Source organism: Hemicordylus capensis, chromosome 3 (assembly GCF_027244095.1).
Source record: "Hemicordylus capensis ecotype Gifberg chromosome 3, rHemCap1.1.pri, whole genome shotgun sequence".
NCBI lineage: Eukaryota > Metazoa > Chordata > Lepidosauria > Squamata > Cordylidae > Hemicordylus > Hemicordylus capensis.
The window spans coordinates 17,320,721-17,346,621 of record NC_069659.1 but is presented as its reverse complement, the minus strand read 5'-3'; the positions used below and the strand labels follow the sequence as shown (position 1 = coordinate 17,346,621).

General features: G+C 46.9%; 1 protein-coding gene across 7 annotated transcripts in view; it reads left to right on the top strand.

Annotated features, from left to right (window-relative positions):
* NOX4 (NADPH oxidase 4) overlaps positions 1–25,901 on the top strand; it is a 184,471-nt gene that overhangs the window by 154,420 nt on the left and 4,150 nt on the right. For 5 of the 7 annotated variants that reach the window (XM_053309412.1, XM_053309411.1, XM_053309409.1 and 2 more), the window contains 4 exons: positions 6,749–6,868; positions 8,777–8,885; positions 11,287–11,355; positions 13,494–13,594. In XM_053309412.1, coding sequence (XP_053165387.1) covers positions 6,749–6,868; positions 8,777–8,885; positions 11,287–11,355; positions 13,494–13,594 — 399 coding nt within the window. Of the gene's footprint in view, positions 1–6,748; positions 6,873–8,776; positions 8,886–11,286; positions 11,356–13,493; positions 13,595–25,901 lie in introns of those variants that run through there. The other 2 variants (XM_053309410.1, XM_053309415.1) reach the window with 2 other exon arrangements.

Below are 25,901 nucleotides of genomic sequence, written 5' to 3'. Positions count from 1 at the left end.
TTCATCTCATTAAACCCTATCTAACTCTAGAGATGACCCAGAAAGGAGTGGAAGGGGTTAACCGAGCCATGTATAGAGAGCCAACCTAGCCAGTAGGCAGCACTGATGACAGAGAAAAGGTAAAAATATAGAGCTTTTAAACCATGTAGCTACAATGCCTGGAGAGAAGCACCAGTAACATGGGTAAACTTCTTGAACTAATCCCTGAACATTTTGTATCCAGGTTGACACTTTTCCTGCATCTGGGACAGGATGTCCCATTTCTGGACTGTCCAGGCAAATCCGGGATATGTGGCAATCCTGGCTAGGCCTATACACTTCTGGCACTTTGTCAGTGTCATCTCTGCTACTCCATGAAGGAAAGAAAGCTTGCTCATGCCTCCCCCTCATTATGATGGAAATGGATAGGCCTCATTTCACTCAGGTCAAGGCCTGGGCAAGGTTGGTAGTATGATGTCATTAATGCATGTTGTTAACATGCCAGGCCTTGGCCTCTGCCTCGCAAAAGACGCACCTGTCTAGAAAAAGCTGGACCTACTAGACTGGAGCCACCTAATGGCACAGTGGGGGAGTAACTTGTCTAGGGTGCTAGAGGTTGCTGGTTTGAATCCCCGCTGGTATGTTTCCCAGACTATGGGAAACACCTATATCAGGCAGCAACATGACAGGAAAATGCTGAAAGGCATCATCTTATACTGCCTGGGAGATGGCAATGGTCAACCCCTCCTGTATTCTACCAAAGACAACCACAGGGCTCTGTGGTCGCCAGGAGTCGACACTGACTCGACGGCACAACTTAACTTTACTAGACTGGAATCAATGGGGCTCATCGCACTTCCATCTGTACTGTAAATAATTTGATTTGCCTTGTAAAGATTCAGGCTAGGGTTGTTGTTTTTTAAAAGACATTCACTGAATGCAGTTTGGGATTTGTTGCGTCATATGTATCTGTTCTCTTTCTGCAAAGAATAAAATCTAAGAAGTATCCCCCAAGGGCTTCTTTAGGAGATGTTAAAACTCCTGCTACCACAATTCTGAAGTGAATGATTCCTTATTTCTCTCTTGCAAATGAAAAAGTAAGCAGCACATCTCAGAAAAAGACCTAATTCTGTCTAAAAAGAAGTAAAATAAGATTATGAACCCCATGCCCCTAAAGGAATGAAGGTGGGTTTCGCTATAAAAGAGAAATTTGCTCTTTACTACAGAAATTCAATCTGAAATACTCTTCTGCTAAGGAAAGAAATGTGCTTCACCTATCTATTTTTAAAGGAAGTCTGCAACAAATTAATTCCAGTGGGTTTTATGGAGATCTCTTTCTTCCCCATCCTACCAATAAGCACACCAGAGGCTGTGAGACTTATAAAGAGGTGAAGGAAGAATGGAAATCCTACAGGCTATCCTTAGCTTTGGGGGTGGGGTGGGGTGGCGGAACTTTCTTTGATGTTCAAAGGAAAAGATTTGTAGTCAGAAAATGTGTTTAAGCTTGAGCCATTCAATGGAAGAATTACCTAACAGAAATACAACAATGAAATCAGAATCGCATCATAATCTCATTTGGTATCTCAGTGTAGAAGTAATGTAGGGAGCTAGTTGGACCTGTTGGGTGTGCAAAATAAATATCCCTTTTGTAGCTGTCCGTTCTCATCGTGAACAATTCACCCTTCCCTATGTAAGAGATGTACCAGGGACTTTTGGATGGCACATGTGACCGTTTGCTTCCTTTAAGCTGAAAAAAACAATACTTGCAAAGGTATTTGCAAAGCTGAAAAAAACAATACTTGATTTAACAGTGCCTACCTGACTTCACTTTATTATTAGTTTGCATAGAATGTTTGCTGTGTAAAGGACTTTCAAAACCTGTGTCATCTTCACTCTCACAACTAGCTTATTCTGCAGGTCTTTATATTTCCTGTTTATAAATGGTTTCTCTGTGCCTGAGAGCAGAACTTCAGCTCATAAAAAATTCCAGAAGGATAGCTGTGCTAGTGGTCTATTGCAGAGAAGAGGAAGAAGGAAGGAAGAATCCTGTGACACCTGAAAGGCTACCAGATATATTGGGATATAAGCATTCGTGGGTCATATATGCATTTGATGAATTGAGCTCTGCCCCCCGCCCAAACCTTATGTTTCAATAAATGTGTTAATCTTTAAGGTGACATAGAACACTTACCCCAGCCCTGACCAATAGCATGGAGTCTGACATTGAAGAGCGGGGACTACAGCTAATATTTATATACTGTTTTGGATGGGAGCAGTTGGACTGAAGGGGCCGCTCCGGAAGAGCTGTCACTTAGTATAAGGAATGGACTTATTTGTGTTCTGTTGCTCCTGAGGGCAGGACTAAAACCTTAGGATGAAATTACAAGGAAGCAGATTCAGGATAGACATCAGGAAAGGTCTCTTAATTGTTAGTGCTCTTGGATAGAGTCCGCCTCACATTGTGGTGGGTTCTCCTTCACTAGAGCTTTTCATACAGTGGCTCAGTGGTAGGGGTGTGCATGGACCAGTCTGGCCGTGAACTGGTCCGCCTCAAACCGGGCCGGTTCAAGCGGTTTGAACATGAACCACTTTGAACCAATTCAGGCCGGTTCGTTGACCCAACCTGCCCAGGTGGTGGGTTCGACTGAACCACTTCAGAGACCCCCGGTTCATTCCAAATTCGGACCAAACCACCACAACAGGTCCATGCATAGTAGGGGTGTGCGAACCGGCTCAAGGTTGAGCTGGTTCGCCATTGAACTGGGCCTGTTCGATGGCTTGCTCTTGAGCCAAACAGGGTCCAGTTCAGTTTGGCCCGGACATACAAATGGCCAGTGCGCATATGTGACGGTCTGCGAAATGGCCATCGTGAGCAAGCAGAGGTCCGAAAAGGACCGTAAATGGGCTGAACCATTCCAAAGATTGGGGGAGGCCAGCAGGGGGGAGGGGAACCTTCAGTGACCACCCACCCAGCCATGGCAGCACACCCCGGAAGCTGCCAGACCCAGCCGTAAGTTTTGAAATATTTTTTGTTAACTTAGGAACCCCCCCCCCCCACACACACACACACATACACACCCTTCGAGCCAGATCTGAACTGGCTCAGCCTCAAGCCAAACGGGGGCCCAGCTCAACATGCATGGAACCAAACCAGGCCCAGTTCAGTTTGGGTCTAATTCTTTTCAAACTGAACCAGACTTCCTGGTTCTGTGCACACTCCTAGTGCACAGCCCTACTCAGTGACCATCTGTCTGGGATGCTGTACAAGTTCCCTGCACTGAACAGAGGGTTCAACTAGAAGACCATCAAACTCCCTTCTAAGTAAGAATCTGTGGTTCTAGATTTAAATTTTTTAGATTTTAAAAAATATATTTTTATTTCAAAAAATAAAAGTTGATTTTATTAGACCATTAGAAATAGGTTTGATTCTTAAGTTCATTTTTTAAAAACCCAACCAAATGTGCTAATTGTTACTGTGAAACAAATTAATTTTCAAAAAAATATCTAGACCCCAGTCCAATCCAGCACAGGAGCTTTACAGAGCAGACCTCCAGATCACATGGAGAAGAAGCTCTTTGGTTCTGGAGAAGATAATCTCTGGTTCCTGCAGCAAGGAAGGTGGAGAAGCCAGAGGACTTGTGCTTCTGTTCTTGTTTGGAAAGGCCAGCAGTTCTAACAGGGGGTCAGGGAGAGGAGCTTTGCGAGGCTGCCGCTGTTTTTGCCCCTGACGACTACAGAGCAAAGTGCTCTCATTCCTGCCCTTGCCAGCAAATGATGTCATGCCAAAAGGAGAGGGGCAAACTTCCAATTACACAAGGAGAGCCTTGGCTTCCTGGAATAGTTGACAATATGTGACCATGGTCAAATAAGAGGCAGTGAAATGACCGGCCATTTGAGTGGTATGTCAAGCCAACCCTACCGTGCATGAATGCAAAGGGCTAAAGGGAGGTGTTCAAAACTGCAAGGAAACCATAGGCATGCCACACTTCACTGCAAGCTTAATGCCCACCCCCTAATTGCCCTCTGTCCGGTGCCACAATTGTTTGTATTTTTGAACACTCTGCCATGTGTTCCGAGCTGTTGTGCTAGAGCAATTAACAGCTCTCGAGTCTTAATAAGTGTAAGCAACATCAAATTGAAGCCACTTCATTCAGATTACTTTGCTAGACAGTATTATAATTTTAATCCCCACATAATTTTCAATGCATATAAAAATTAGCCCTTTTCGGGGACAAAGGAGGACGCAACAGCTTTGGTTTCCTCCATAAGAGCAGCATACCATCATAAAACAAGTTTGTAATCCCATTGGCAGACAAGAGGTGCTGTGTGCAGTACGACTCAGACCTTCCATATTTCTGAGCATAGCTAAAAGACTCTGGTGAGGGTTCTAGCCTGGCCTTTTGGCTCAACCAGGAGCACTGGCTGACATACTGCACAGTGTTCCATTGGCCTTGTAAGGAAACGTGCACAATTGCACAAGAGCACTCTTGTGCAAGATGCAAGAATTGTGCAGACACAGTTGTGTGATGGATGGCCACTGGAAATAATGGCCACCCATCATGCTAGCAAGCCAGAGGTTGCCAGTTTGAATCCCCGCTGGTAGGTTTCCAAGACTATGGGAAACACCTACAGCAGCTATATAGGAAGATGCTGAAAGGCACCTTCTCATACTGCATGGGAGGAAGCAATGGCAAACCCTTCCTGTATTCTATCAAAGACAACCACAGGGCTCTGTGGTCACCAGGAGTCGACACCGACTCGACAACACACTTTACCTTTATCATGCAACTGCATTTGTGCAATTCCTGCATTTTGTGAAGAGCACTCTCACACAGCTTCATGCACTTTTGCTACAAGGCAAATATGAATATTAATGCAAATAATATTTATATACCACTTTTCAACAAAAGTTCCCAAAGCAGGAGAGAGAGAGAGAGAGAGAGAGAGAGAGAAATGGCTCCCTATCCCCAAAGAGCTCACAATCTTAAAAAAGAAACATAAGATAGATACCATCATCCTTCCAGTGGCGGTTACTGGTATCTATCTTATGTTTCTTTTTGTCTTATGCTGCGGATGGATAGGGCAGATTGCTCTCCAACTGCTCAATAAAGAGAATCACCACTTTAAAAGGTGCCTCTTTGCTCAGTTAGCTGGGGTTAGTTAGCTAATGAAGCATTGCTCAGTATGCCAGCCGATGTCTTCTGGAGATCACTGTGAGCCACGTCAGGGCTATAGGAGCATGAAAAGAGACCCCCCCTCTAATCCAGGGGTTCCCAGACTTGGGTCCCCAGATGTTGTTGGACTAAAGCTCTCATCATTGGCCATTGGGCCTGGAGATGATGGAAGCTGCAGTCCAAGAATGTTCTTTGAATGGAGCAACTGTAAATTATATGTGTATATATTTAGAGATAGATATAAAATACACAAGAATGTCTGATGACTCAAGAGCCTTCTTCTGCACGATCCTCACCACACATTAAGTTCATCTGAGGAGATCCATCTTCAGTTACCACCAGCCCATCTAGTGGTGACTCAGAGGCGGGCCTTCTCTGTAGCCGCTCCTGGGCTGTGGAATGTGCTCCCTGCAGAAATTTGTAGTCTGAGTTCATTGTTGGCCTTCAGGAGAGTCCTTAAGACCTATCTGTTTGGCCTGGCCTTCCAGGGTTTTCAAACTGTTTTTAAACTGTAAATGTTTGGCCTGAGTTTCCAGGGTTTTAAAAAAAAAACTATTTTAAATGTTTTAAGTGTTAATGGTTTTATGTTGTTTCTGTAGTTTCTGATTTTAACTGTTGATTGATTTTAGTTGTTTTTATTTTAATGTAAACCACCCTGGGCCACTTTTGGAAGGACGGTATAGAAATCAGTCAATCAATCAATCAATCAATCAATCAAATAAATAAGAGAACCCCTGCTCTAGGCTGCCACCAAACCATTGTATTCTTCTGGACCAGAGATTCTTCAAAGCCTGAGCCTATACATCTTCTGGAATTGGTTTCAAACATTCTTGATCAAAATGGTTTTGGTTGCCAGAGATTGAGAGGGGAAGGATAGGGTAGAATAATTACCATGGTGTTTCTTGCTCTTGGAATGGAGCCACTTTAAGTCCTATATGTATATATTTAGAGATAGATATAAAATAGACACACACATCAGAACGTAGGAAGCTGCCATATACTGAGTCAGACCATTGGTCTATCTAGCTCAGTATTATCTTCACAGACTGGCAGCGGCTTCTCCATGCATAAGGGAAACTGTATTTTTATATTAAATGAATATAACTGGATTTGAATTCAGTTGAATTAAATTCATTTAATATTAAATTAATGTAACTATGAATATTTATATAACACTTTTCAACAAAAGTGCTCAAAGTGGTTTACATAAATAAATAATAAATTATATGGTTCCTTGTCCCCAAAGGACTCATAATTTAAAGGAAAACATATGGGAGACACCAGCAACAACCACTGGAGGAATGCTATGCTGAGATTAGAATTAAAATATTTCTAGAGAGAAGTGGATTAAATTATGTATAAAATAGATAATTCTTAAACCACTTCTATATACTTTTTAATTGGAATGCACTTTATTATTTATTTAATATATTTGTATACACCCCACTACCAAAGTGTCTAGGCAGTTTGCAGCAATACGACAAACCAAGAAAATATTATCAATTAAAACATATACAAACATCAAATTTTATTGCTTTTGGTACCTTTGGATGGAAAAAAGTCCACTTAAAAATATATTTCTTATTCTCCTCTAGGATGTACGTAGACGGCCCTTTTGGGAGCCCCTTTGAAGAATCCTTCAGTTATGAGATCAGCCTCTGTGTGGCTGGAGGCATTGGAGTGACTCCGTTTGCATCGATCCTCAACACCCTGCTGTATGTAAGCTTCCACATGTTCAAAGTCTTTCCCACCCAAGAATTACTTGAATGAATTCTTCTGCCCGAAGGGGTCATATGCAATGGCATCGTCCCCTTAGTGGCCAAGCCATGCTCTTACCAAACGGGGCTCCGTGCAGAAGGTTGCAGGTCCATAACCTGGCATCTCAGTTTGCAACAAACTTCAGGTAGCAGGACCTTTGCTTACAGCATAAATTCCAACAGTGGAGGTCAACAGAGGTGGGAAGGGAAGAGAGTAAAGATCTTCCTCCTCCTCTTTAGATACCACTTTTCAATCAAAGTTCTCAAAGCGGATTAACAAAGGAAAATATAAAGATATAATTAAGATGGATCCCCTTTCCCCAAAGGGCTCACAGTCTAAAAAGAAAGCTAAGGTAACCAGCAGCAACCCCTGGAGAGATGCTATGCTGGGGCTGGATAGGGCCAATTGCTCTCCCCTTGCTAAATCAGAGAATCAACACTTTCAAAGGTGCTGATTCTCTGAGTTAGCCTGTAAGGATGCCGTGGGTTGAACATGCACAAAAGAGATACATTGGCCTCTTTCATTTTTAAGTGAGAACTAATGGGCCGCTTTGGACTATACTGTCCCTGCCCATGTGATTAGAAAGAGAGCACACTCATTGTGACATCCTCCACAGATGTTCCAGTGCTCTCCCAGTGTGTCTCTTTAAGCACATGGGGGGAACTGTTCATCCAAATGCCCTCTAATAGTTACAGGAGAAGGCACTCTAAATATTTATTTTATAATGTGTGTAGAAAGGCCATTTGGATGAACACTCCCACACACACACTAAAGGCACACGTGAGGACATCCACACTCTAGGCACTTCAGCTTCCTAATTGCATGGGCAGGGCGCTTTCCAGATTAACCCCTACAACAGTGTCACAACACAAGTGTGCTTCTGTACTTCCCTGTGTTGTGACACTGCAGTCCCTATGTTGTCAGCAGGGTGCCGTTCACATTTCAGATGCCTTGTTTCGGATTTTATCACGGCGATTTAGTGCTATAACTTTGTATGTCCATTGCAAAATAAGTAGCTGTATTTTCCATTGCAAAGTACAACGGAATTGTATTTTCCGTTGGGGGTCGTTTTCAATTCGTTGGAGGTCATTTTCACTTCATCCATTGGCAGTCGTTTTCATTTCATCCATTGATTGTTTTCAATTCATTTTCAGTTTGCGGGGGGGGGGGGTCATTTTCAATTCGATCCTGCCAAGCCGAAACATTTTACTACCGTTGTAGTGGGTAATCTGGAAAGTGCCCAGAAATGGTATGGTCCAAATCAGCCTATTGTGAACTGAGGCCTCGTTCTTCCCTGTTCATCTGCATAACTCCGCCCTTCCTGTGTATCCATTTTCATATTAATACAACACTAGAGTGTGTTGGAATTCTGGGGATTGAAGTTCCTTTTGCCTGGGTTGAGGCATTCTGTGGTGGTGGGCCCAGATCCAGTTGCTTTTAGATTCAGAGTGGAGGGAAGGATGTTGGTGTCCCAGCAGGCTCCTTCTTTTCCCTTCCTCCTTCTCACACCTGCCCCACAGTGCATGGGCCCCTTAGAGATCTTCCTTCTTGCCTACACACTGGCAATCAGTGCTGCTGCACTTACCTCCTCTGGTGGCTAGTTCCACCACTTGCATTGCAGTAGCTGCCTGCGCATACACCATTGTGGTGGATACCTGCAGCTCCCCACAGTCTGGGTGAGTCATACCTTTCCTCACTGGTCCTGCAGGAACAAGGAGCTTTTAGGATGTAAGGCGATCCATACTGTGCTGCTGATGAAAATCACAGCTGAAACAGCAGCAGGGTATAAAGAACATTATGACTCAGCGCTTGGTTTTTAACTGGTAAATTCTTATCTCCTCCCCAAATACGGTCTTTATGTAAAGTGATGGCTGGGAGTGCTACAAACTCCGGAGACTTTACTTCATTTGGGTATGCCGAGACATCCGGTCCTTCTGTTGGTTTGCTGATCTGCTCTGCAAAGTGCATAACAAGGTAAGGGGGAAATTTTCCCGGGCTTAATTTTGAAAGAGCTGTGTCCTTTCTTTGAAGCACCTAATTCCAATAACTGGAGCTCATCGGACGGAACCGAGAGAGTTTTGGAATAGTCAAATGAGCCGCAATTATTGCAGTTAATGAGACTTGGGAACTAGACATATCTAACACAGCTATGTAGATATAGATCCGTGTACTGAAGCACAAAGTGTGTGCACGCACATGTGAACACATGTAGGGCTTGTTCTCATGATCAAAATCAGGGTAGAAAAAGCATCCAGCCAAGCTTCAAGCCTTGTGCACACACCCAAGAAGCAATCATATGTCGGCAAACATCGAGGTAGGAGGAGGGGAAGATGCTTACCTCGATCTGGATAGGGCAAGGCGGGGCGTGCTTTTCCTCCACCCTCCACACAGTGCTGGGTTCACGAGGTGGGTTGGCTCCTGCTGTTTTACCCAGGAAGCCCGATCCCTCCCTCTCCTCCTACCTTGATTTTTGTCAGCACACGGCCATTTCTCAGGAACGCTCACAGGCTCGAAACTTGGCTGGATCCTCTTCCTACCCGGAATTTGCTCTTGAGAACCAGCCCATACAGTAACGTACAGTTTCTGTGGTGCAAGGGCTGTGGGTTTTCCTAAATAGACTTATAACACACGGAAGCAAGTCACCTGCTCACCGAAAACCAGGCTAAGGAAGCCCAGCCCAGTTTTCGGTGCTGTGTGTACTGCTGGGGTTGGGCCTGATCCCGGCGGCACCGCGGTGGCAAACTCTCCTAGGCAGCCACCAGCGAGCGCTCTCCTAACCCCATTTTTGTGATTGTCTGCCAGGCATGGCTGCTTGGCAGACTGGGGAGATCCTGGGCAGCTTTGGGGAGGGGAGGGGAGGGGAGGGGGAATCCCCATATTGTACCATGCACTTGCATAGTGCATTATTGGGGCTTTGGGGGGCGACGTGGGGTGATGTGTCCTGGCACCCCTTCCCTCCAAGCTACCGGAAGGAGCCGGTAGTTGTCTGGGCGGGTGATCCACCCACTGAAGAGGACACCATTGATCCTCTGAGGGGAGGTAAGCTCTTTAGGGCTTCCTCCTCGCTAACCTCTTGCCCTTTCTCACTGCTCATGAGAAAGGGCTCCCTATCTAGTTTAAATAAAGTGTTCTGTCGGGTCGGTGTCGACTCCCGGCGGCCACAGAGCCCTGTGGTTGTCTTTGGTAGAATACAGGAGAGGTTTACCATTGCCTCCTCCTGTGCAGTATGAGCTGATGCCCTTCAGCATCTTCCTACATCGCTGCTGCCTGATATAGGTGTTTTCCCATAGACTGGGAAACATACCAGCGGGAATTCGAACCAGCAACCTCTGGTTTGTTAGTCAAGTCATTTCCCCGCTACGCCATTAGGTGGCTCTATCTAGTTTAAATAGCTATGTGGAAACTCAACACTATGTACATCCAGAATAAAATACGATCATCATATTCTCTGACAACGTGACTTTTCTTCAGTTGCAGAGAGACACATTGCAGTACATCATATGTCGAGATCCAGGGAGAAAAGCAGCTTGCAGGGCTGAGAGGAACCTACAGTGAAAACTGTTGGGGAAGGATTGAGCACCTTCTTTCCATTACCCTTGCTTCATTGCAAATTGATCAAAATTGCCCTCTCCTAAGTTTGCTTAGCCACCTAATGGTGCAGCGGGAAATGACTTGCCTAGCAAGCATGAGGTTGCCAGTTTGAAACCCCGCTGGTACTATGTCATAGGAACATACGAAACTGCCATATACTGAGTCAGACCATTGGTCTATCTAGCTCAGTATTGTCTTCACAGACTGGCAGTGACTTCTCCAAGGTTGCAGGCAGGAATCTCTCTCAGCCCTATCTTGGAGAAGCCAGGGAGGGAACTTGAAACCTTCTGCTCTTCCCAGAGCGGCTTCATGCCCTGAGGGGAAGATCTTGCAGTGCTCACACATCAAGTCTCCCATTCAAATGCAACCAGGGCAGACCCTGCTCAGCTATGGGGACAAGTCATGCTTGCTACCACAAGGCCAGCTCTCCTCTCCTGTCAGGCAGCAGCGATATAGGAAGATGCTGAAAGGCATCATCTCATACTGCGTGGGAGGAGGCAATAGTAAACTGTATTCTACCAAAGAAAACCACAGGGCTTTGTGGGCGCCAGGAATCGAAATCGACTGGATGGCACACACTAAATTTGCTTGCGCCAGGAGAAGTAAGATTTTATTAGGTTTTTATTACAGATGTTTGCATCTGATGTGTGGCACTGAGCCAAGATGGGCTGAAGATCTATCTCTGTCGTGGGATTTGGCAATAATATCTTTATTCCTGAGTAAGGAAAAATATGCTAATTCACGTAATGTCTTTTTTTTTTTTTTTTAATGCACCATTCTTTAGCTCTGGCAAGAAAATCGACCAGACTTTGTAAACATCCAGCTATACCTCAGTCAAACAGATGGGATACAGGTATGTGGCAAAATGATACTAGTGTCTCCCAGCTCAATATATTAATCCGGGGAAGGAAAGGAAAGATCGTGCCATCGAGTTGGTGTCGATTTAGAGAGGAGGGCTGGTCTTGTGGTAGCAAGCATGACTTGTCCCCTTAGCTAAGCAGGGTTCATCCTGGTTGCATCTGAATGGGAGACTATAAGTGTGAGCACTCTTAAGATATTCCCCTCAGGGGATGGAGCCACTCTGGGAAGAGCAGAAGGTTCCAGGTTCCCTCCCTGGCAGCATCTCCAAGATAGGGCTGAGAGAGATTCCTGCCTGCAACCTTGGAGAAGCCACTGCCAGTCTGTGAAGGCAATACTGAGCTAGATAGACCAATGGTCTGACTCAGTACATGGCAGTTTCCTCTGTTCCTATGACTCCTGGAGACCACAGAGCCATGTGGTTTTCTTGGTAGAATACAGGAGTGGTATTCCTCCCGTACAGTATGAGAAGATGCCTTTTTGCCATTGTCACTGAAGTGAGCACCTGCCTCCAGCACCTTCCTATATCGCTGCCGCCCAATATAGGTGACTACAAATATATATTCACTAGGCACAGTCTGGGAAGCACACCTGCGAGGATTCGAACTAACAGCCTCTCGTTCCCCAGGCAAGCTGCTTCCCTGCTGCACCATCGCAGCTGATATCCAGAAGGCAGTGGGAATTTTCATTCCCCTGGCTCCCTGGTGGAAATCTTGAAGTATGCTGTGTGGGGAACAATCAGCACCTCTACCTTAAACATGAGGCTGTAGGTTCTGGTGGAAGTCCTCCACATTATCTCTCCCTGCTGGCAGTCCCACTTCCAGGACATTGGAAGTAGGGGACATGCAGGTAAAGTTAAGGGCAAGCTTCCTTGGGAGTAATGGCCAAAGGCCATTGCAGCTGGGGATTCTGGGAGTTGTAGTCAACAACATCTGGAAATCCCAGTTACAGGAAACACTGCTTGGGTCCATTCCAGAAAGCCTCCTTTCTCTTCAAAACCTCAAACTTCCAGTCAGAATCTCAGTTGTGGTAGAAGAGCAAATTCTGTTGTGATACGGAGCAAAGAGGCACCTTTTGAAAGTGGTGATTCTCTTTATTTAGCAGGGGGAGAGCAACTGGCCCTATCCATCCCCAGCACAGCATCCCTCCAGTGGCTGTTGCTGGTCTTTATCCTATGTTTCTTTTTTAGATTGTGAGCCCTTTGGGTCCAGGTAGCCATTTTAGTTATTTATTTATCACTGTGTAACCCACTTTGGAAACTTTTGTTGAAAAGCGGTATATAATGAAAAGAAACGGCGAATATAAGTATTCGTCACATTCGAATACGAAGCGACAGATATAAGTATTCACCGTATTCATTGTATGAGGCAAGGTCTCCTCAAGCGGCAGATTATTGGGGCACCCGCGAGGTGGGGAGATGCTCCCTGCTGCCGCCATTGGAGCAGCACTTTGGGGCTGGTTTGACCCTTTCAGCTTTGCCAGGAGTGTCTTCCCTCACAGCTCTTGCAAAGCTTACAAGAAGCACAAGGAGAGAAGAGGAGACTGCCTGGCAATCTTCCGTCCTCCTCACCCCCTGCGCCACTTTCAACACTCCCAAGTGTCAGTTGTGAAAGGAGGCTGCCCCCCACCAGTATTATAGTGGGCCACACTGTCCCCTCTAACAGGGATTCCCAGATGTTGTTGACTACAACTCCCAGAATCCCCAGCTGCAGTGGCTTTTGCATGGGGATTATGGGAGTTGTAGTCAACAACATCTGGGAATCCCTGTTAGAGGAAACACTGGTGGGCGACCCCTGGGAACGTCCAAGATACACACACCGAGCAGAAGGTTTCAAGTTCCCTCCCTGGCATCTCCAAGATAGGGCTGAGAGAGATTCCTGCCTGCAACCTTGGAGAAGACGCTGCCAGTCTGTGAAGACAATACTGAGCTAGATAGACCAAGGGTCTGACTCAGTATATGGCAGCTGCCTATGTTCCTATGAAACACACACAAATCCTATGGTGCCCTTGCAGCAGCAGACCAAGCTGCCCACAAAGCATTCTGTGTTTGCATAAGGCTTTTGCAAAAGCAGGCAGTGATTGATCTGTAGCAGTCTTTAAGGCGCACCAAAGGGAATGTCTTGTTTCTTGCAGAAAATAATTGGAGAGAAATACCACACACTGAACTGTCGGCTTTTCGTTGGGCGGCCTCGCTGGAAACTTCTCTTTAATGAAATAGCCAAGTGTAACAGACAGTAAGTAAGATTTCCAGCCCAGCCTGTGCATCAGCAGCCAGAGGGGTGGGAGGTGGGCGAGTTTAATAAACTGCATTTGTATGGAAATGACTTTGGGCTTAATGTGATCATTTAATGCCAGAGCACCTGATGGCTGCTGTTATCAAATCTGTTGCATCTCAGAAATGGGACTTTAACAAAAGAACTGTCAGCTTCCACAATCGAAACAGTTCATCTTCTGGGCAACTGAGCAGCTAATGGTAGAGGGGAGGAAAAAAACAGTTTTGCACATGTTCACCATGGGAATGGCAATTTTGTGTGTTTCATCCATTCCTCTGACCCCAGTGAATGCTTGCTAGTAACATAGATTAATTTTCTGTTGGAAGATGCATTTGCCAAAACCAGTGGCCAGCATACAGACTAGGTTACTCATGAGTACTCCCATTAAAATTAATGGGGCCAGTTAATCATGGCTAAATTGAACTTCTGAAAACTGAGCAAAGAGGCACATTAGGAGGAGAGCTGGTCTGGTGGTAGCAAGCATGACTTGTCCCCTTAGCTAAGCAGGGTCTACCCTGGTTGCATATGAATGGGAGACTTGATGTATGAGCACTGTAAGATATTACCCTTAGGGGATGGAGTCACTCTGGGAAGAGCATCTAGGTTCCAAGTTCCCTCCCTGGCAGCATCTCCAAAATAGTGCTGAGAGAGACTCCTGCCTGAAGCCTTGGAGAAGCCGCTGCCAGTCTGTGTAGACAATACTGAGCTAGATGGACCTATGGTCTGACTCAGTATATGGCAGCTTCCTATGTTCCTATTTCAAAGTAGTGACTCTTTTCTTTAGCAGGCAAAGAGCAATTGTTCTTATTCAACCCAGCACTGCTCACAACACAACCTTAAAAAACATCCAATAAAAACACATTTTTTTAAAAAAAGGCAATACACACAAAAATACAATACAAAACACTTAAAATAACAAAGTGATGGCACCAGGTGAGCCTCACTATTCCATGAATGGGAATTCCATAACAAGCCTCACTGGGAAGTTCTCCTACTCACAGCCCATAAAACTGAATGGGAGATATAATAGCTCCCATTCATTTCATTGGGACTTGTGCAAGAAGACGTTTCAGGAATTTGACCATAGAACTATTATCTCTTCAGAGAGGGAGGGAGGGAGGGAGAGAAAGTGAAAGAAAGAAAGAAAGAAAGAAAGAAAGAAGTTTGTTTTATCTAAAATGCTGAGAATCCTGAGGGATGTGCACGGAATTGTTTTCCCTGTTCAGTTTGAATTTGAGCCAAATTCAAACAGAACCGGGGGAGGGGGGGCTCGTGCTCGATCGATCCAATCAGACCCTGGTCTGGTCTGACTGTCAAGCCCCCCGAGATGTTTTGAGGGGTATATGGGATATAAAATGTAAATAATAATAATAAATAATAATAAAGGGGAATCTGACAAGGATTCCCCTTTAGAAGTAAAGGGTTTTGTGGACAATAATGGGGGGGCATCAATACCTTTAAAACCAAGCAAATGGCAGCAGTGGGGATGGTGCTGATCGCTGTGGGTAGGTGCTCCTCCCATCCTGCCCACTGCTGGCCTCCCAAAGCACAGGCCTGGTCATCCTGCAGCCCATTTTTGGTCTCTGAACTGGCGTGAACACCATTACAGTGACGTCTGCGCCTGTGCAGAGATCATTTTCATCTCCATGCATAGTGACACAAATGACCTCTGCGCAGGTGCAGACATCACTGCAATGGTGCCCGGACTTGTTTCCCGCAGTAACCAGCCAGATGTCTTCCAAGAAGCCCAGGAGCACAGCATGAATGCAACAGCCCCCTCCCACGGTTGCCCCCAGGCAACTGGTATTCGCTGTCATATTGCCTCTGAACGCAGACACTTGGTTGAGCCATCATAGACTTCTCCACTTCCACGAATGAGTCTAATCCTCTTTTAAAGTAAACCCAGCCAGGAGCCATAATCATATCCAGTGGTAGCAAATGGTATAACATGTGTATTGTTGAAGAAGTCCTTTCTTGGACTTGAATCTGCTGCGCATCCATTTCACGGAGTAACCCAGAATTCTAGTATTATAGGGAAAAGAGAATCATTTTGTTGTCCCCCACCTCTAAACTGAAGAGCCCTGAACCTCTTAGTCCCTTATGAGGAAGGTGCCAGTCAGTCATTCGGTCTTTATTACGGTCTTTGACCAATCACACAATATCTAAAACAATATAAAATTTAAAACATAGCCGTATTTATAACATAACTGTACATCGGATCTAACCATTAGTGAGCAGACTGCGACAAACTCGTATTGCAGAACAACAGAATTTTGCAACTGTGTTTGTGATAGACAAATTCACATCTATTAGCAAATATTTGATGTTGAATTCATCCGATCGACCTGGCAGATTATGTAAAAGAGGGCCAATTAACCTTCGCCTAAGGTCTATATAAAAGACTCACCACAGGAGCACATGTGCAACTGGCTCAATCTCATCAGAGTTACAGGGGCAATATCTCTGCTCAATTGGAATTCTACTGTATCTGCCAGTCGAAAATTCTGAAGGGGGGCCATTCATATGGGCCCTCGAAAAGGCCCGTCTATGTAAGGAAAAATAGATAATCTGCTGGACAAGTTCTCATCCCACCATTGAGCAGGTGGAATGTCCTAGATGTCCTCTACACTACAGGTCTTTCTGAAACTCAGTATCACAGACCCTTCATTTAATAAGTACTTTGGCCCTGTCCAGACTCACAGAGAGGATTGCCTCGGGTGAAAGACCATAGGTACGGCGTTTCCTAACACAGTTCTCCCACCAGCTCGAGCTGTGCCTAGCCTAGCCAATAGGCAGAGGGTGCTCCCCTCCCCCTCCCCCTCCCCCTCCCCCTCCCCCTCCCCCTCCCCCTCCCCCTCCCCCTCCCCCGCCTTGAGCCTCAGCCCAAGTTGACTCTCCACTGTCTGAAGACAGACTGAACCCTTAAGGACTCTGGAGCCAAGACTCCTCCTCCTAGGCTCCGCCTCCATTCCTGGAGTGTTTGAATTTTAAAGGGGCCATGAAGTCTGGCGCTCCTTCTCCATTCTAACTGTTCTCCCTGGGCTTGCTGGCCTCATTGGCATGCTGATATTAAGGGAGGGGATGGTGATGGGGGAGAGGCCAGCCCTGTGGTGGGTTTGGGTTCTATGGGTGCTGCTTTGTGGGCTCTTGACCCAGCGAGGGCTTCCTTGGAGGATTCCAGTCCCAGGGCTTCCTCAACATTTACTCTATTGGTGTGGTGACGGTCTAGGGCTGAAGCCAAGGCTGGTCCTGCTTCCTCCCATTCCACTGCACTGATAGGATCCAGGGTGGGGGTTGGCGCCAGCCCCACCTCCTCAACAACCAACTCAGGGTCACCCCTGGGAGCAGGAGTGGCAACAGTCCAGGTCATGACACTGCCCTTTTGGGCACCTTTCCCTGCCCTGCGATGGGATTCCTAACTGTGGATCTCCAGATGTTGTGGGACTACAACCCCCATCATCCCCATGGCTGTGGGTGATGGGAGTTTTAGTCCAGCATCTGGGGACCCTAAGGTTAGGAACCCCTGCTCCATACAATAGCCCTAACCCAGCAGCTGGGCCCTCAAATGCATCGACCTATCAAAGGAACTACAATGATTCCGGCTTGGCGAGGAGGAAGTGGAGGTGGGGACTCAACCCACCCCTCCAGGGGCATAGCTATAATGGAACGGATGGGTTCAAAACACCTGGGCCCCCAAGCTCCTGAGGGGCCCCCAGCTCCACCCTCTCCCTATTTTCTTCATTATCTCCCTCAGAGGGGCCACCGGGAAGAGGGGCGAACACAGGCCCCCTCTCCCCTAGCTGCACCCCTCCATCCCCAACAGCTGATTGACACAATTCAAGCTCCTTTGAGAGGGGTTGCCCCTTCATGTGCAGCCCAGACTTCTTCGTGATCAAGCTGGGGAGTCATGCACACAGCACTCAGTTGTAGGGGCAGTTCCTCATCACATGAAGGAAGCCATTTGAGGGCCTTGTAAAGCTCCTAACTGCATTGGACGCAATAGGAGAAGAAATCTCCAAAGTGCACTAGAAATAGACCCGACAGCTTGCGAGGAGATACTCTTTTTCAGGGGTCCCGATAAAGCCAGGTCACCTTCTCTCTTCTCTCCAAGCCATCACTTTGTTTCTGCATTGATGCCTTCCCTCTTTTCCTTTGCACCCTAGCTGCATCAGGATACTCGAATGTTTGCTGTCTGCCCTTATGCAAGCATGTGAAGATAATGCATTCCTGGGGGGAAAAAATCTTTTTAGATATCAAACTAATCATTCAATTAGAACAGCAAACCTCCCCAACCTTCTGCCAGTGAGTCCATGATTATATGCATTGTGTGTTTCCCCCACATCTATTCTGGGAACGTCTCATGTCTATATATTCTTGCACTGCACTAATTATGCTGTCACCTCTTAGCAAATAAGCAAAGCTCTTTCTGCGGGAATGTTTTCTTGTGGGGGGAAAAGCACTTTTACCCTAAGTAGATTGGCGGGTGGGGTTCATGTCACCCAACCCAAAACCAGCTTCTGATCAGTACTCAGTTCAAAGTGCATTGGTACAACTGGCTGGAGGGTCCAGCATGGCGGGTCCCCTTTTTTGCGGGGTTCAACAAGAATCCTGCAGTGCCCCCTCCCAGGCTAAATAGCCTGCGCTCGTCAAGAATGCACCTCTCCCACGGTTTTCATTCCGCCCTCCTTACAGACCTCGAGAGCAGTAGAGAGGGTGGATTAAGGATTGTGCAGGTTCTGGGACTCAGACCCGTGAGCACCTTGGATAATGACTGGCTCCTTCAATACTCCACCAGCAAGCAGCCACTTTGAGCATTTTTTGCAGAGGAGAAAAGGTCCCCTTGACACGGATATGTTTGAAGCATGCTGGGAATTCCCCTGTCCTTGCAGCTGGTGTGTGTGATGTGCTGAAATGCGATTCGGCCATCCAAATCGCGGGCACATCTCTTTAAAAATGAGGGCTTACACAGCTCCTTTAAAGTGGAGGAGAGCAGGTCCATATCTGCTGCTCCTCTGATCACCACCATTGCCATAATCTCAGCACCCCCCTCCCAGCTATTCCCATGTGCCAGTGCGGCGTCTCCCAGCTGCCCCTGCACGACGCTGGCATACACATGGCCTCCGTGCATGCAAGTTGGAAGCGAGCACAATTTGTGACGTTGCACAACATCATTGCTGATCACATGGCACAGCTGTTAAGGCAAACAAGCGGGGGGACAAGATACTGCTGTACAAAGAACTTCTGTTGAAAAAATTATTTGTTGTAGTAGCAGCAGCAGCAGCAGCAGCAGCAATAGTAGTATGTGGGCCCACAGTTCGGGTACCAAGATAGGAAGAGGTCCATGCCTGGAGCAACCTCAGAAGCTAGGGTTGCCCAGGTCCACCAGTTTGCTAAGCAAAGCAAATGCTAGTGTATATCCCAGCATCTCCAGTTTACTGTAATTCGTATTTATATAATGCCAACAATTTTCTATATGTATAATTTGCTAAGGCATACCTGTGGCTAATCCCATGCGTGGCAGCTCTCGCAAGAGTTCGGAGAGCTGCTGGATAGCCACGGGATGGAGTGGGTGGGAAAGAAAATGGCAGCAGTGGCCAGCCAGCCAGAAAGCAGCGTGGGCGTGCAGGCAGGCGAGAAGAAGCTCGCAGCCAGCCAGTTAGAAAGCGGTAGGCTGGCGGGTGGGAGAAGAAGCTGGCTGGCCAGCCAGAAAGTGGCACAGGGGGGCGGGGGAGAAAGAAAAAGTCAGCAGCGGGCCAGCCAGTAAGGGAAGAAGGCGACGGGTGGGCCAGCTGGAGGTGCATATGCTCTGCACCCAGCCCAGCTAGTATACAATAGAAGGTAAGCAAAAGACAGGTTGCTGCCTGGAGGAGGTTCAATTTCAGGTTCAAAAGTGGGGAAGTCAACAGAAGGAGGGACGGAAAGACAAGAGACGCAACCGTTAGAGGGGAAGAAAGTGTGTTCATACAGCCCCACCTGTTTCTCTGTCTTGGGAAGCAGCTGTTCCTTGAAGAGGGAGGCGAGTCAGACACAAAACTCTAGAGCCCACAGACCAATGATCATGAGGTCACAGCTCAGTGGTAGAGCATCTGCTTTGCAGAAAGTCCCAGGTTCGTTCCCTGGCATCTCCAGTTACGGCTGGGAAAGACTCCTGCCTGAAACGTCGCTGCAAGACGTTACTGCGCTTGATGGGCCAATGGTCTCATTCAGGATATGGTAGCTTCATCTCTTCCTATGAGATCCTTTCTAAGGTAGCTTCATATGGCTTTGGATGGAAATTGACATTTATTAGCAGAAAGCAAAGTGCTCTGGTTTAACTCTTCTGTGGGTTGCCCCTTAAGTATCTGTTAGGCACCAAAGGGCTCAGTAGTCTCTTGTATCGGAGTTAACAGCATCATCGGGATAACATGCAGCCAGGTCACAGTAGCAAAAACAACTGAGAGTCTTGTGGCTCCCAGACTAACAAATTCCATGTGCCATGAGCTTTCCTGGGCCAGAGCCTATTTTGTCAGATGCTCTGCTGTGTTGTAGCCTAGCTTTCCCTTCAGCTATGCTGAGCAAGGGTGTGCCATCTACTGGCGATGAAGTAGAACGTACACACATAGGATTCAAGGTTTCTCTTTTCCTTTCTATACAAACCTTGGATAAGACTTCCATGCAATCTGATTGAATATTGAAGACCTTGGGGCTGAGGGGAAATGTGGTTTATTTCCTACGTATGAGGTCCTACTTCCAAGATGAGCTGGGAAAGGGTGTGGCTCGGAGACAGAGCAGATGCTTTGCATGTGGAAGATACCAGTGTCATTCCCACCTGGCATCTCCCTGTTAAGACATTAGCCTCAGCCTTGGGCACCCCAGCTTTTGCTGGACTACAATTCCCATCACCCCTGTTGTTGCTGGACTACAACTCTCCATCATCCTCATCCACAATGGCCTTTGGCTCTATGCTATATCCAGGGTTTGGGGCCTTTGGCCATTGTGACTGGGGACGTCGAGAGTGGTAGTCTAGCACATGGGTAGGCAACGTGCAGCTCTCTAGCTGTTTTTTGACTGCAACTCCCATCACCCTCAGCCACGATTTATTACAGCTGGGGATGATGGGAATTGTAGTTCTGCAACATCTGGAGAGCCACAGGTTGCCTACCCCTGGCCTAACAACCACTGAGGGCCAACGGTTGAGAACCCGTGGTTCTAGAGTGCCCAATAGACACTACTGGGCTAGGTGGACAAATGGACTGGCTCAGTATCAGGCTGTGCGTCTGTATGCTCGGTGTTTGAAGGCAGTGAACACAAAGCTGTGCCTCAATCCACAGAGCTGGAAAGCCGTCTCAAGGGGAGTCTCACAGCTGCTGTGCAGTGACGATGCTATGCAGACATTCCCCTACCTGGGCCCCAAGAATCAGGTAGTGGCAACCTTTCAGTCCCAGCCACAGAGTGGCTCCTCTGCCTTTGAATATGGGGTGAACAAAAAAGGGGTGCGGGGAATGAAGACAACCACAGGGGAACAGCCTAACAGGCAACGGCGGATTAAAGGATGGGCAGTAGATGCGGCTGCCCACGGCGACAAAATTCCCCCAGCGGCAGATTTGGGAAATGTTAATTTTTATTTAAACCTTTAAAATGGCCGCCATGCACAGCAGCAGCACAGCAACAAGAGCGCCTGTGTGTACCCGCCTGCCTCCTTAGGATGGTATGTGCGGCGGCAGGATGGCAATGGATGCAGCTGTGCAGCGGCATTGGCGGCACTCCTGCAGAAAGGGCAGGCGGCGAGCAATACCGTCCTCCTCACACCAGCCCGCCTACATGCGCAGAAAGGCCCGAAATCGGGCAATCTCTTTCATTTGGGAGGTAGGCAGGCTTCAGTTAGGAGGACGGTATCGCACACTACCTGCCCTCTCCACTGGACTGCCGCCAATGCCGCTGTGCGGCTGTACCCTTTGCCATCCCACCGCCGGATGCACCATCCTAAGGAGGTGGGCGGGTGCACACAGGAGCTCTTGTCGCCACGCTGCTGCTGAGCACGGCGGCAATTTTAAAGGTAGAAAAATAGATTTAACTAAACTCTACCCCCCCCTTCTAACTTGAAAAGGGAAGGGTAACCCTTGCCACTCTGGGGTGGCAAATCTTTGGCTTCCTACTGGTGGCAAAGACCTTAATTCACCCCTGCTAACAGGCCTTGGTATAAGGCCTCTGCTGCTGCCCCAATACTCTGGACTGCTGCACTCCCTGTCGAGAGCCTCTGGCAACTTTTAAAAAATCTTTAAAGACCTATTTTTTCACCCAAGCTTTTTAATTTAATTGTGGTTGTAAACTGTGGTAAGGTTTTTATTTTTGTGTTGTAACTTTTTATCTTGTCGTGAGCCGCCCAGAGACAAAAGCCTACAGATTTAACAGATAGATAGTAGATAAATAAGGCAGAGGTTCCTTATCTATCCATGCTCAATAAGGCCGGGGTTTCCAGTGCCTGAGACTGAAGGTTCTCCTGATTCAAGGAGCTTTGACACTCCAGTTGCCAGCTGACCCTAACACAACCAGCCTGGCCTTCTCTTGTCACTTAAAAGTGGGCTTAACATGCAGAAATCAACAGACAGTGTTTTAGTGATATGGCGCTAAACACCAGTCCTTTTCACATGTCCACTGAATACATGAAGGTGAAAGGGGATCATGCTCTCTGTCCTTGTCCCCTGACCTCCATGCATCCAGCTGAAGATCTGAATAGAGCCTATGTACAGGTAGACCTCATTATCTGTGGGGGTTCCATTCCTGCATATTACCGTGGATTATGAAACTGTCAATAATGAGTCATTGAACCTATGGGAACATGGGGGTTAGGTTCTTAGATGGGAAAAAAACACCAAAACTCCCCACCAAAAAACACAAACACAGGCCAAATAAAGTGCCCTACCCTACTCTACGATTCTCGTGGCATCCAGCAATGCCCCCCAAATGCCCTAAATGGTTCCAAAAATCACAGATATTTTTTTTTTAAAAAAAAATTGGTTGAACTGGGCCACAAAATGGCCTCCCATGGACAAAATGGTGGCCAGAAAAGACATGGGTTTTAACCCTTTCGTATCCACGGATAATGAAACTGGGTGTCAATTAGACACCCGTGAATACACGAAACAGTGGATATAACAAGTTTCTCCTGTGTATACAAGTTGCATGCATGTAGACTGTCTCCATGCAATCTGGAACTCTGCAAAAGGCAAGAACCTGTACAGAGCCTACATGTATACATTTCCTACAAGCGTAGGCTCCATTTAGACCTTCTGTTGAATGCATGACAGTCAGGGGAAGAGGACAGTGAGTATGATCTCTCCCCATGTGTTGTTGAACATACAATTGCCACCTCAGAAGGGCTAGTATCACCCGCAAATTGCTGCAAACTGTTGTTAAAAGGGCTAGTTCAAAAGCTAGCAACCGGACCTGAGTCTGCCTTCTCCCTCTCTTTCAGTCCTTGGCCTCTCCAGATAGGGCTGAGAAAAATTCCTGTCTAGAACCCTGGAGAGGCACTGTCTGCCACTCCTGAGCTAGAGGGGCTGACCATCTGCCTCAGTAGAAGGCAGCTTTCTGTATAACCCCTATGAGGCAACCTAGCTGACCTGAACCAAGCTGGCAGCACCCCTCTAGGGTCATGGTTGTGGTTCTGCTGTTGTTCCTGTCCTTATAGGTAAGCACAGCATCTGGCTGTTGTCCAGGGGCCTAGGAAGGTGCTACACTGATGGTTTAGGGCTGTGATGGTGGCACCCTACTGCAAAAACAATTTAAAAGCAGTTACAGAATTAAGAGGCAAAAGGGTTAGAAAAATCAGCCAAGGATTCATCCCATTAGTTCACCTAAAACTTTGATTTAAGGTTGTTTTTTTAAAGGTCTTTTAAAAAAATTGGCAGAGGTGACTGCAAAATGACAGGAACATCTGGCTCCATAGACATCTGGGTTGCCTCATATCCAACGGCTCCGACAGCATTGAAAGAATTGTTAATTGTGACTTTCCCACAGGAGATTATGGGCGCGAGACCTGTGGTGGGCCCTGTCAATCCAGGATCAGCATCTTCAGGCATCAGACTAATTAAACTAATTACAGCCATCCAACGGGACCCTGGAAGCCTAGTGCCGTATGAAGATGGACAGTTGCCAGCAAATTGGCACACCATGGCCATCAGCCCAGTTTTGTGAAATATGAGAGCATCTGTTCCTTCATAAAAGTAAAAACAAACCAGAGCCTCAGTGCTTTGTCCCTTTACTCTTAGGAAGAACTTCTCCCTCGTAGTGTTGAAGGGCACCTAATAAATCAGGCTGGCTAACCTGAACCTCTCCAGATGTTATTGGACTAGAACTACCACCGCCCCCCCATTTATTGCAGCTGTGGATGATGGGAGTTGTAGTCCTGCAACACCCACAAAGCTTCCAGTTGGCCAGCTCTGTAATAGGTCATCTACCCAGAGATTCACAACCTTGGATCACAAGATGTTGCGGAACTCCAACTTTGGCCATGATGGATGGGGACAAGGGGAGCCTTAGTATAACACTATCTGAGGACCCAAGGCTGTGAACTCATAATCTCGCCACACCCTCGTCCTGAGGCAGGATATATTTATATATAAGATATATTTGTACCTAGGGAAGCTTCTCCAACTGCTTATTGGAAACCTCCAGAAAGGAGTCCACAGCCTTCCTGAGCAACTGTTCAATTGTGAAGCAGCTCATACAGCTAAAACATTTAGCCTAACACTTACTGCAAATCTGTCTCCAGCTATTTTAGTATTAGGGTTTTAATTTAACATTTTAAATAGGGGGTTGCAAACAGGTTCAATGTCGTACCGGTTCAATGGTTTGGGGTCCAGCCAACCACCCCCCACCCCAGTTCAGCTCAACCCCGAACTGAAACACATATATACACACACACACACATTCAGGGGTTTGAGGAGCAATTTTTAAAAAAATTAAACTTACCCCCTCCGAGGGCTTCTCCAAGGTGGCAGGAGGGGAGTCCACAGAGCTTTCCCCTCCCCCCGCTGGCCTCCTGGGGAGTTAAAACTTGCCCAGTTCTGGCATCTTCAGCCCTTCTGGGCCTATTCTCTGGCACAGTGGCCATTTTGGAGGTAGGCGCAATGGAGCTTACACATACCAAAGCAACTTCACCGCTGCACTCTCTTATGTGATGTGAAACATGCCCATCACGCACCTGATAGTGCTGATTTTCCCTGAGCGGGTCTGGATCCCAGCAACTAGGTGAACTTGCCAAGTACCAGTATCATCTTGGCTACACAGCAACAGCCAGTTATCCTTTCTAACTCCTCTTGTTCACATATATGCATTTCCAACATGGAGGCACTAATTGTAGTAAGACATCAGTTGTCTTACCTGTGGGGTGTTCTGCATCCCCTCACTGCTTCAAGGCTCGTCCAATTCAGGGGCAGGTTCCCACTTGGCTTCAGAGATACTCACCAAAAGCAAGGTTCCTTCCAGAGGACAATACATTTTACAAGTCCAGAGTACTGTCTTGTTGATTGTAGACAAGCTCCTGTGGGCTTCTGCATTCCTTCCTATTGGTAGCTATTCTCTAGCCACCGGCTGATCAAAGACCTTGCACAGTGTTTGCGGCGCCACCTGCTGGCCAGCACTTGCATTCTGAGAAGGACCAGCAATCCCCACAAAATACTATTGAAAAGGGACCAGGTTCTTCTCAGAATGCAATCGCTGACCAGCAGGTGGCACTGAGAAAATTTCATAAGATTTCTAATCGGCATGTGGGTAGAGAATAAGATCCCAGTAGAAAGAAGCACAGAAGCTTATGGGAACATGTACATAGTCAAGCACTTTGAACTTGTGTAAGAAATTTTAACATTGTGCCATCTGGAAGGACTCCAAGACAGATCATTGCAGCTTCTGAGTATCTCCAAAGCTCAGAGGATGTGAATGCTTGACCCCTCCCCGCAAAGGACTTGGCGGGGAGGAGGTATCAGCGATGAAAACGTAAGAACAGCCCTGCTGCATCAGGCAGAAGGCTCATCTAGTCCAGCATCCTGTTTCACACAGTAGCCCACCAGATGCCTCTGGGGAGCCCACAGGGAATCCTTAAGTATGCTTTCCATCAATTTAACTGGCACCGAAGTTAAGCTGACTGGCCTGTAATTTCCCAGATCCCCCCTGGATCCCTTCTTGAAAATTGGAGTCACATTGACTACTTTCTAGTCCTCTGGTACAGAGCGTGATTGTAGGGACAAGTTATATATTTTTGCTAGGAGATCTGCAATTTCACATTTGG